Source organism: Mirounga angustirostris, unplaced genomic scaffold (genome assembly GCF_029215605.1).
Source record: "Mirounga angustirostris isolate CCGP_5_RB_7025 unplaced genomic scaffold, mMirAng1.0.hap1 SCAF_7, whole genome shotgun sequence".
Classification (NCBI taxonomy): Eukaryota; Metazoa; Chordata; class Mammalia; order Carnivora; family Phocidae; genus Mirounga; species Mirounga angustirostris.
The window spans coordinates 63,045,106-63,057,168 of NW_026991715.1; the positions used below are offsets into that span (position 1 = coordinate 63,045,106).

A 12,063-nucleotide genomic window follows, 5' to 3' on the forward strand; every position below is an offset into this window, starting at 1 on the left:
GAAAATACATCTGAAAAACATAGCCTATAATTTGAAAAAAAAAAAAAAAGAAGTAATGAACCTCAGGACCATGGAAATATTCCAGTGCTTGGAAACCCACAGAGGCTACTTGTCTTCCTCTTAGAGACAATTATTTACATTCATCTTTATGGTGAGCTATTTATTCCCATCCAGAGGCTGATAAAACTCATCAGCTTACATTGTGAGGTAGGTACCTGGTACTCTTCTCTTTTCACGTGCCAAGGAAAATTTTTGACACTAAGGAAGCAAATGTTTCCCTCTCTTGGGGTTAAGGGGGACCTCTGTCTCTCTTTTATATAAACTCCCAGATTCACAATTTTGGTGTTCCTCACCTGTATTACAAATCCCAGTATGTACAGGATGACATCTGGCTCTCATCCTGTTGCCCAGGCAGAAGAATTGGGTTAAAAGGGGAACCAATGCGGTTATTGCTATAAATTAGTAATACTCTGTCTCACATCCAGGAAATCTCATGTTAACTTTCAGAAAAATGTGAATAAATATGGATATTAAGAGCTTAAGAGTAGGTTCTTTTTTTTTTTCACAATACTTTTTTTTTTTTAATTTGTGATCTATCTAAATTGGTGGTATTATCAGAGAAGTGTTAGGAATAATGTTTTATGAATGCTAAATCCTTATTTTACATTATGAGGAGTTCACAGATAATATCTGAAATTAATAAATCAAGAACAGAGCTTTATGATAATAATAGCCACAAATACCACAAAAAACATTTAAAAGAGCTGAAAATGGGGTACAACTATGAGTTGGGTGACTTGGGAACTGTTGTCTTATGGTTTTTTTTTTTTTGTTCTTATGTTAATCCCCATACATTACATCATTAATTTTAGATGAAGTGTTCCATGATTCATTGTTTGTGCATAACACCCAGTGCTCCATGCAGAATGTGCCCTCCTCAATACGCACCACCAGGCTAACCCATCCTCCCACCCCCCTCCCCTCTAGAACCCTGTTTGTTTTTCAGAGTCCATCGTCTCTCATGGTTCGTCTACCCCTCAGATTTCCCCCGTTTCATTCTTCCCCTCCCGCTACCTTCTTCAAGAGTAGGTTCTTTTTTTCCTGACCTCTGCTGACTGGTACTTGACTTATTCTATATAATGTAATGATTTACTTAACAGGTTTTTTTTTCAGATTTTATTTATTTATTTGACAGAGAGAGAGGCAGCGAGAGAGGGAACACAAGCAGGGGGAGTGGGAAAGGGAGAAGCAGGCTTCCTGCAGAGCAGGGAGCCCAATGTGGGGCTCTATTCCACGACCATGGGATCATGACCTAAGCCAAAGGCAGACGCTTAACAACTGAGCCACCCAGGCGCTCCTTAACACTGTCTTTTGAAGAGTAAAAATTTTGAATTTAATAAACTCCAGTATATCCATTTTTTCTTTATATTTCATACTTCTATATATTTTTAGTTTATTTTTTTTAATTAACATATAATGTATCATTGGTTTCAGAGGTAGAGGTCAGTGATTCATCAGTCTTATATAACACCCAGTGCTCATTACATTACATGCCCTCCTTAATGTCCGTCACCCAGTTACCCCATCCCTCCACCTCTGTCCCCTCCAGCAACCCTCAGTTTGTTTCCTATGATTAAGAGTCTATTATGGTTCTATATTTTTTCAAGAAACCATTGGCTAGTCCAAGATTGCAAAATTGCTCTATGTTTATTCTATAAGTTTTATTGTTTTAGTTTTTCCATTTTGAGGTGATTTTTTAGTATAGTGTGAAGTAGAGGTTATTTCTATTTTGATGGACTGTGTTGTTTCTGTTTTCTTAGTTTGTCTCTGAAGTTTGGTGATGCTGAAATTCCCAAAGGTCTTGATATAAGGTAGGTATGGATATTACTTTGGAGTGTTATAGGTTCAGCACTTCATATTGGCTCCATATAATTTACTCACTCAACATGTAGTATCGAGGACCCACTATGTGCCAAGCACTGTGACATGTGAAATGCCACATATAACGAACTATGCAAAGTTAGCAATATTATGGTGGGATCCGATAGTAATGATTTCTTTAGTTTCTACCAAAGCATCTGTATAGATTTTCCTTCTTCAGTTAGGACTTAGAAATTACATGAACCTGAAAATGTGATACTCTTTTCCTGTGAGCAAAAAATATATGTAAAGCTCCAAAGCTGAAGCTCTGGTTTGAAGTTATTTTCTATATCGTGCCTTTCAGTGAATCACACTTATCACTTTATAATAACAAAAAAACTCTCTGTTAGCTGAATTTCCCAGAAGATAACCCCGGCCTACATTTTGCTGTGTTAATGTGTGGAAGAATGCATCTGCCAACAGTGGTTTATTCAAGTAGTTAGGAACTGCTCCAGGAGTGGGGACAATGTCAAAGCATTATATTTTTTTTCTTATGAAAATAAAATGTTTCTGTTCCTATAGGACCAACCTTTTAGAGGAGATAAACAGCTGTGTCTTTAACATTACTTGAAAAAACCAGTAGGATGTGCTAGGACAGTCTTTCCTAAGCTGTGTTCATGGAACACTTCTGCTATGTAAAAATATTTATAAGATTCCCCAGGAAAGGGGTTCTGTGGTCAAATATGTTTGAGAAAGACTGCACACCGTGTCCTCCTCTTGGAGATTCACAGTATAAATTTGTATATTAAAGTGACTGTGAAGACATGCTTTTAAGGAAGATTGTAGCACTTGGTGACTTTGATTAACCTCTTTTCCTATGTTTACTTTAGAAAGCTCTTTCCTCAGAATATTTGACTACATATCATGGAACCACTAGTGTTTCACTGGTCATAATTTAGAAAATACATGTCATCATCTTTTAGATAAACTTTATAAGGAAAATAGAATCCCACAAGGTGAACAAGCGTACAAACACGAATATACATATCTGTTTGATAGGAGTAGTTTTTATTCAAATAGCACTTTTTTTTCCCCAAAAGGAAAATAGCTTTATGATTATTATTTTTTTCTTTCGACAAAGGAATGCGGCAGACACTGTCAGTACCCCATCTATGTCACTTTGGGCTTTTTCCATTTGAGAGCACTATACCAGCTCAACTTTGAACTGTCCGCCTTTCTTTGCCTAAAAGCTTCCTTTAGCCAAAGGGGTCCACTGCCTCCCATCCCTACCCAAGCAACTCTCAACCAATGACGGAAAGAAGTGTATAAATACCCCAGCTCCCTCACCCTCAGCCTCAGGTCAGATAACAAGCATGTGAACTACATTTGTTCCCAGTGGACCCCATGAGCATCAAACTGCACTTGCCCACAGTGGAAACTTGCTTAATAATGCATCCTTTTGGGGTGTCTTCCATTCCTCTGTCATTTTTCTTTTCTCCATTTGACATATTTTGAATTCCCAAATAAATTTGGGACTACCTCCCCAAGTACTTCTTCTCTTCACATCATTGTCTCAGGGTCTGCTTCTCCAGGAGTCCAGTACATGACAAGAAAACAAAATCAGGAAATATTTATCTATAAAAAGAACTTGAAAATCATTCGTAATTTAATCACCATTTGTAATCATTATTAACATTTGATCTTTGTTCTTCCAGAATTTTTTTTCTACGCAGTCACATGTTTGTTTGTTTGTTTTTTTAAAGATTTTATTTATTTGACAGAGAGAGACACAGTGAGAGAGGGAACACAAGCAGGGGGAGTGGGAGAGGGAGAAGCAGGCCTCCCGCAGAGCGAGGAGCCCGATGCGGGGCTCGATCCCAGGCCCCTGGGATCATGACCTGAGCCGAAGGCAGGCGCTTAACGACTGAGCCACCCAGGCGCCCCCATTTGTTTGTTTTTTAATGAAAAAGTGATCATGGCATATTATAACTTTTTTTTTCTCAAAGATTTTATTTATTTATTTGACAGAGAGAGACACAGTGAGAGAGGGAACACAAGCAGGGGGAGTAGGAGAGGGAGAAGCAGGCTTCCCGCTGAGCGGGGAGCCCGATGCGGGGCTCGATCCCAGGCCCCTAGGATCATGACCTGAGCCGAAGGCAGACGCTTAACGACTGAGCCACCCAGGCGCCCCTATTATAACTTTTTTATTGCTGGAGAATGTTCCATTCTAAAATGGCTGAGAGTAAAGGCTGTAGTCTCAAATTGGATTTGGAGCCCAGCTTCAATACTTAATCTCTGACTAAACTTGCACAAGCCATTTATTTAACCTCTCTGTGTCTTGATTCCTCGCCTGTGAAATGAGGATAGTAGTATCTTTCTCATGTTAAATAAAATACACATAAAGAACATAGAAGGGTGCTTGACACAGTAAAAGCTCTCTTTGGGTTACTTTTGACCATTATTTATTTAGCTAATTCTGTATTAGCTTAGCATTTAGTTTTTTTCAAAAACTTTTTTGCAATAATAAAATCAAGTTTTGATTTAAAAAATGAAATTAAAACAAGCTTTTTGTGTTTTTCTTTTTGAAGGAATTTGTACTGTCCACTTTTGGGGTCTGCCCTGTCCTTTGCTTTCATTCGAACCTCTCAGGAGACTCTGGTTCAGCACTAGAAGGAAACTCTCTCAGAGCCGGTTCTGCTACCTGACAAGAGAGGGCGCAGTTGCACTGCTTGTACATGACTTCCTGTGTCAGCAAATATCCAAGTGCTTTAGGAGTAATACTGTTTGTAATCATTTTCAGATTCACCCTTACCAATTACAACAAGCTGTACCTCCAGAGCTGGTTTAGTCTGCAGCGAGTCGAGATTATTTTCAATAATTCAATCCAAGCAACTTTTAATGCAACTGGCATCTATGCTCCGTCAAGTTATTCCTACCACTGCCAGCGTGTCAGCAGCCTGCAGCGGTATGATGCCCTCTTGTTGCCCAGCTACACGGATGACATGTCAAGCCTGTGGGAGGTCACTTTTGTTGATTTCCAGGTAATGAACTAAAACATATGCTCAGTGCACCTGTGTATTTGGTGCCAAAGAAACTCAGTGTTTGAAAACACCGGAAATACAGATGTTTCGGGAAAAGAGAGGAATGGTTACCTTTAAAATAATATTGGTATTTTTTTTCTTTATCTTCTAAGTCATGAAATGGAATAGGATAGAATATTTCCTCTCCCTGTGCACTACCCACACCCTACGCACCGCCCCCCGCCCCCCGACTTGCTTTTACAGTCACATTTCTGCAGTCACTAATAATTATCAATGAGGAATGCCAGCAATCTAAGCTTGAGTGAAGCTGTGGCATGAAGCCCAGTGACTGACAGTTCCTGGAATGAGAGGCCCTTCTGGGGAGAGGAACTGTTGGGAAATGATTTTATTTCCTTCAGGGAGTGGAGCAGTGATTCTATCAGGACAGATAAGAAGTACATCTGTAGCATGAGTGACAGCTTTGGCAGTTAGCACAGGAATGGAACTGTCAGCTATGGAGTCAAAAATACCCCAGAGATCCTCTTGAAAGTATTTGGGGAAAGGCATGGGGGCATTAGATGTTTCTTTTCACCACCAGAATCTCAGGCAGAAAGACATCTGTCAACTTCCTCTCTCCTGTTTACCTGTAAAGAAAGCTTCACTCGTTCTTCCAACTCATTGAAATAGACACGGTTTTGCATGTCCCTCTTATGGGCACTTTCCAATCTTTTCCAAATGTAAATGGATTTACTTCTTCTTCCCCCCAGCTTGGAGAGGTGTGCAGTTTGGGGTAGGGAAGGAGCTTGCACTTTGGAGTTTGAAAGAAAGACTTGGTTTCAAATTGCTTGTCAGCTACCTGGGCAAACTACTTCACCCTCTTGATTTCTGGCCTTTCTTCTATGAATGTAAAGAAGTCATGGCCTTATTATGTGGCAACAGCGAGGACTGTGTCAGGCGTGGATTAACAGTAACTACTACTTATGAGTCCCCCGCCCAGTGTGTCAGCACTGTTGTGGTTATTTTACATACTTTGTCTTCAAAACTTATAATGTTGCAAGATTGCTGTTGTTATCCCCGTTTTAAAAATGCAATGACTGAAGTTCTGATGATTACATAATTTTTCAAAGTGATATAACTCGTAAATGGTAGAAGCAGAATTTGAATTCTGCACTGACTTCAGAGGCACTTTATAATATATATATAATGTATATGTATTTATCAATATTTAAAAAGTACATATTATATATATTTCTCTCACTTGCACTTTAAAAAGAGAAGCAGGCACAAAGTAATAACAAAAACAAGGAATAATTCACACGTAATCTTGCCTAATGAGAACAGAGGAATTGACCGATTTATACCTCTTCCTTGTTTCAGAAATGATTTAGGGTGACTTAGAGAAACACTGTAAGAAAACTGACTTTGAAAAATGCACAAACCACACCCATTAGGATGGTTATTATAAGAAAACAAGCAAACCCAAAACAGAAAATAACAGATGTTGGCAAGGATGTGGAGAAATTAGAACCCTTGTACACTGGTTGTGGGAATTTAAAATGGTGTAGCCTCTGTGGAAAATGGTATGGTGGTAGGTCCTCAAAAAATTAAACATAGAATTACCATGTGATTCTGGGAATTGGAATTGGAAGCAGGGACTTGAACAGATACCTGTATACCCAGGTTCATAGCAGCATTATTGACAATAACCAAAAGATGAAAACAACCCAAATGTTCATCAATGGATGAATGAAAAAGGCTGGTGTATACATGCGATGGAATATTACTCAGCCTTGAAAAGGGAGGAAATTCAGATACAGGCAATGGCGTGAATGAACTTTGATACTATGCTAAGTGAAATGAACAAAAGGACAAATATTTGTATGAATTCACTCATATGAAGTATCTACAGTAGTCCGATTTGGAGAAGAGGGGGGACAGGAGGAATTAGTGTTTAATGGAGTTACAGTTTGCAAGATGAAAAGTTCTGGAGATGGATGATGGTGATGGTTGCACGATAATGTGAATGTACTTAATGCCACTGAACTGTACACCTAAAAATGGTTAAGATTGTAAATTTCATGTTATATATTTTTTATGATAAAAAGTATAAAACAAAAAAATGGGCAAAGACATGTGGCTTAAGAAAAACAAAGGAAGAACAGATCAGTTAGAGCCACTAGCGAGGCTGGTACACAAAACCATAAGACCGTCTGTCTGGTCTGGCTGGAAGTGGCACAGTGATTTCGCCCTGAAGCTTGGGAGCGTCCAGGATAAGAAAGAATCGCTCAGTTACATGTTCTTGGGGTTCAGAAGACTATTGGAAGTGTGCTTGTGGGGAGCACATCCATCGCTGGTCTGGTGCAGCATATGCTAACATCTGTGACAACAGCCTCACGGTGAACACGGCAGCGGATGTCATGGTGCGCCTCGTTAAAACACCGTTGAGGTAAGCACGTGGTGGAATGCAAGCTCAGTCCACGCAAGAGGTGGTGGTGATAGTGATTCAGGTGTGTATACAGAAGGCTGCATTCCACATAGGTGGCTTTGCCCATCTGATTTATTTTAAGAATAAAGTGTAGCGTGATGCCCCAAGCGTGGCAAAGTGAGACGCCCTTGGTTTGCCATCTGGATACCGGTAAAGTGTAGCAGCATCACAAAGAGTATGTTTATTCAGCTCCAGTTAATTTAATTTTTGCTTCTTAGGAAGCAAAAAGCATTCTTAGGATGCAGGCTCAGTGTTGCTGGCTCTTCAGTTTTTCAATGGAAGCTAGAAGTCTGGATTTTAATAGGAAATTCTCAGGATGTTCAGAACTCTGGGCCTAACAAAACTCACCTGTGGGCTAGATACAGTGTGTTTATAACCAGTAGTCCCGAAAATGGATGGACAAGATGTCCTTCAGGTATTCTCCACAGATACTGTTCTCAAGCAAGTCTTAAGAATTAAGTAACAGTCAATGTGAGGACATTGTCTTTGGCTGGAGTTGTGGCATCAAATGAGGCCATCTTTTGTCATTTTATCAAGAGCTTGACTCTTCAGGCCCTAGTTTGAAGAGAAGACCACTTTGCCTCTTCATGGAGGAGTGGGCCAAGGATCCAAGAAGCCAGGCCAAGAGTCTCCTTTCGGAGCTGTTTTGGATCAGTCTAGTGCACAGACAACTGGGTGGGCAAGGCATCTAAAGTCTATGGCTACAGGCATTTTAGCGTTAAAAAATGGCAAAGCACCCACTTAAGTCATAAAAATGAGTTCTCACTTAAAGCACTCATGGATAATTCAGTTTTCTGATGTACCCCTTTGAAACTAACTAGGTGACTGAGGTGATATTGTTTAGGATTCTGTTCTAAAAGCCAACTAAGTGTGGGAGCCGCCTTCTACAAATGATTGCTCTTATTTAGAGTAGTTACTCTGGGTCAGTCTTGATTTAAAATTGTTTCATTGTCCCCATAAGCACATTCACATTTGTTAGATCATGTGTTCAAATTAATCAGTAAGTACGGGCCCCAGTGTCTTAAATTTGGTTAACCAGGAGTCCAGAACCCTCCGCCCAACTAGAGGTAGACCTTAGGAGAGAAAGAGTATGTCACTTCAGCTCTTTGTCCTGACAGATCCAAGGCTTCACCATCAAGGCAAGGCAGTTTGCCAAGCCCCGAGACTGTGCCTCCTCCTTCTCACCAGCCATTCTGATTGGCCTGGCCATGTCCCTGATCCTGCTGCTGGTGTTGGCCTACGCTCTGCACGTGCTCATCTACCTGCGGTATCTGGAGCGGCACTATGATTTCATCACCTCTCCGGCCCACTTCCCCCAGTTGAAAGCTCGAGATGCAGCAGAAGAGAAGGAGCTGCTGAGGAGCCAGGGAGTCGAGTGCTATGAACTGAGAAGCCAACAGATCTGCAAAATTTATGTGTAATAGCGCAGGCCCCTCTTCCTCACAAAGTCCACAGTGGGCTCTGAAAGGAGTTATTTCTGTCTGTCCTCTTTGACTTGTGATATAAAATGTTCACCTCATGGCTTGATTAAAAAAAATACATGCAAAAAATACATTTTGGAGCATCCGCTGGCCTACGTAGAGAGATTTGAGGCAATGAAAAAGTCCCAGGAACCCCACAGAGATAAATACGATTGTTGCCCTAAAACTACTTGGAAGTTAGGAAGACAGAAAAAAACATTGATGCCATTAAGAGAGGGGAAAACATACTTGGTCCTCGTTGCTTGTGCCAGTTCAGATGTGATAATATAGAAATAGTAATTCCAAGGTTATCTGGAAGTTCAGAATTTAAAGTATTTTGTAAGTTTGCATTTTTAGAAATTATATCCCGGTTTTGTTTTAAAAAAAGTAGTCTTCTCTTTCCCGGAGCTGTTTAGGGAAGACTCTTGTCAGTATGGTAGAACACTTTATTCAAGGGCTTTCTTGTCATTTACTTTGCTGTTCAGAGGCCCCCAGTTCAGTTTGTGAAAGAGGGTAACAGTCTTGTAGTTTCTTACCTTTTCCATCTGGTTGTGGTGCCAAGGCTTGTTTCATTGGTCTGATTAGACATCCATTAACTCTCCTACGTGCTACTTGAAATAAGCAACTGAGCTAAGAACAGTGTGCTTGCTATGCAAACACAGCTTCACGGCAAATCTCCTAAACCCCCTTCCAGTGAGATTGTGTCCCTTAAACTCTTCTTTAATAGAAATTCTGCAGCCACCACTGCTCTTCTTACATATGGATTTCTGCATAGTCTTTCCCAGTTCTTGACAGATACTGAAGATTGGCTTCCCCTGAATTTTCACCAGAGCTTCTCTAATATGCCTTGTGTGTTAAAGAGAGCTTATGTGTAAAAAGTACATTGTATTTCCCTAAGTAGGTTTCCACACATGAACTAGGGTTCCGTACATGACCTGCACAAAACTTAGAAAGCAGAGGGGAACAATGTGGGGTAGAGGATCATGCATAGAGAAATTGAATCTCTTGGACAGCTGTGGTAATAAGTTTATAGTCTAGTACCATCTTTGATGCCAAGTGTGAATGACAATGATTTGGGTTTCTGATAAAATAGTCTTACGTTGGACATTTCTTTTGGCTGCATTACTCTTGGCTGTGAATATAGGTTTGGCTCCAGCCCTCTCAGAATTCTGTAACCTCTTAATACTCTATAGTGAATTTGTTGTTGTTTTTTTTAATACCTGGAGTGGATTCTGTATTCTGTAACTAAGAATCTTGATTCATGTACCTATTTGTACCAAAGGTGGTTATAGGGAACACACCCTGAAGAATATGGGAATCTAGTATTGATTTTTTGGCCCTGTTTAGCCTAAAACCAAGGAGGACTCTTAGCATTAGAGAATGGGAAACAGATAGTTCACATCATTCCATAATGAAATTTTCATTGTGGTTGTTTTGAGTATCCATTGGTGGTATCAATGGTAGTTGTGGTAGGCTATAGGTACTTGAAGGATAAACATAACTTACGGTCCAACTGGGACACTTTTGAAAGTGAAAACGTCATTAACAATTCCAAGATAACAGACATAAGCAGAATGGTGCCAAACTGGGATATGTAGTCACCCTAGATATGGTAAGACCATACAGGTATGGTGATTGCCCTACAGGGTGAGACCCTGTAAGGTGAGGTAAACTGGCTCTTTCTAACTGTGCTGGAGGGCTTACAGAAAGAAAATAATAGCTTAAGATTTAAAATTCACAGTTCAAGTCATGGTAAAAAACAAAACAAAACCAAAACAAAAACCCAGGGAGTTTCTATGACTGATCTACAGCTCTTATCAAGGGGCTGACATAGTTGCAAATCAGACACACAGGTCTGATCCTGTAAATTGGTAAAATGTGTTGTAGGTGGAATTCACAGCCTTGCCAGATCTCTTAATGAATATGAGGGCACTGATTTTTACAAAAGAGAAGAAACTTGAAATAAGAATGGTAACTTGGGGATAATTAGACAACTTTAAGGATATTGAACCCATAAACTCCACTAAGTTTTTCTTGCTAGCAGAAGCAACCCTGTCAGGTGAAGCTATTCTGACTTCACCAAAGATAGTTACCTTGCCAGGGGGTGCCGATTTTCCTCAATGTCTCTAGACAATTGGAATCACACTCTAGCATATCCCAGGGAACCAATTGCAAAGTCAAATATGGGAGAATAAAAATTGGAAGGTTTTGCTAATTTATGCAACAAAAGATGGAGGAATATGTGGGAGAATGGATTCTGGAGGTGCTAGCTCAGAGAGGGAAGTGTATAATTTTAGATTGGGCTGAATTTTTTGAATAGGTTCTCTTACCAGATTTTGGGTTAAATATTCTGGTTTGAGCAGCTGGCAGTATTTCTAACCATTTACTCAGTTGATTAAGTTGTGGCCTCAAGAGTGACATGCCCTAAATGAAATAGACCAGAAATTCATTGGTATAATATAGAGGAAGAAAATAAATTTAACAACTTAGAGAATTGAGATATAGGAATGGATTTATTATGCATGTCCTGCTCTCCATCCCCAAAACTATTTTCCTCTGTGAAGGCCCCAGAGGACACTTATTGTCATAGCACTGAGCTGAAAAATACATTGGGAACATAGCATCAGCATTTTTGAAAAGTGCTCTAGTTGCTGTCCTCTGTAGGCTATGGATGAAGGCAGGAGATGCTATCCTTGATTCCTTAATCTCAGTGGGAATGCCGGGATCCTGGAGATAGCATCACAGTGTTAAGGGGCTGTAGGGCAGGAATGTTAATCAGATTAGATCATGTTTGTTAATGGTAAAGTAATCTATGACAGATGTATCAGGGCAGTCCACTAAAGAACTCGCATTCATCTGAATAATTGTAATCTTAATAAAATCTAGTCCTTGTATAAAAAGACCTTGTTTGAACCATCATGGTGGATTCCCAGAGCTGAGTCTGTTGATAACTCAACAAGAGAGCTCTCGACTGAAGAGGAGACCTCCTAAAAAAGGGTCTTTGGTCTTCATATTTAATGTTGAGCATTATCATGAATGATTTTATGCTTATCCATTAGGTATCTTTCTTTTTTGTATCACTTCTGGTATGTTCTGATCTTCAGGTAAAGAACTTAATCCTAGTCCCATGGATACCTTTATTATTAACCCAACAGGTATGTGATTATAGCCCTATAATTGTTAGTGCTTCAGGAGCATAGCCTAAGAGATGTCTGTCTTCCTGGGAGGTCTGGAACAA

The 12,063-nt window shown here is 39.9% G+C and overlaps 1 protein-coding gene across 3 annotated transcripts in view; it reads left to right on the top strand.

The window, feature by feature from the left end:
• LOC123859612 (V-type proton ATPase subunit S1-like protein) overlaps positions 1 to 11,696 on the top strand; it is a 36,532-nt gene extending 24,836 nt beyond the window's left edge. For all 3 annotated transcript variants that reach the window (XM_045897705.3, XM_064596321.1, XM_045897731.2), the window contains 3 exons: positions 1,821 to 1,871; positions 4,661 to 4,901; positions 8,484 to 11,696. In XM_045897705.3, coding sequence (XP_045753661.1) covers positions 1,821 to 1,871; positions 4,661 to 4,901; positions 8,484 to 8,786 — 595 coding nt within the window. In that variant the 3' untranslated portion in view covers positions 8,787 to 11,696. The remainder of the gene's footprint in view (positions 1 to 1,820; positions 1,872 to 4,660; positions 4,902 to 8,483) is intronic.
• Positions 11,697 to 12,063: the final 367 nt, after the last annotated feature.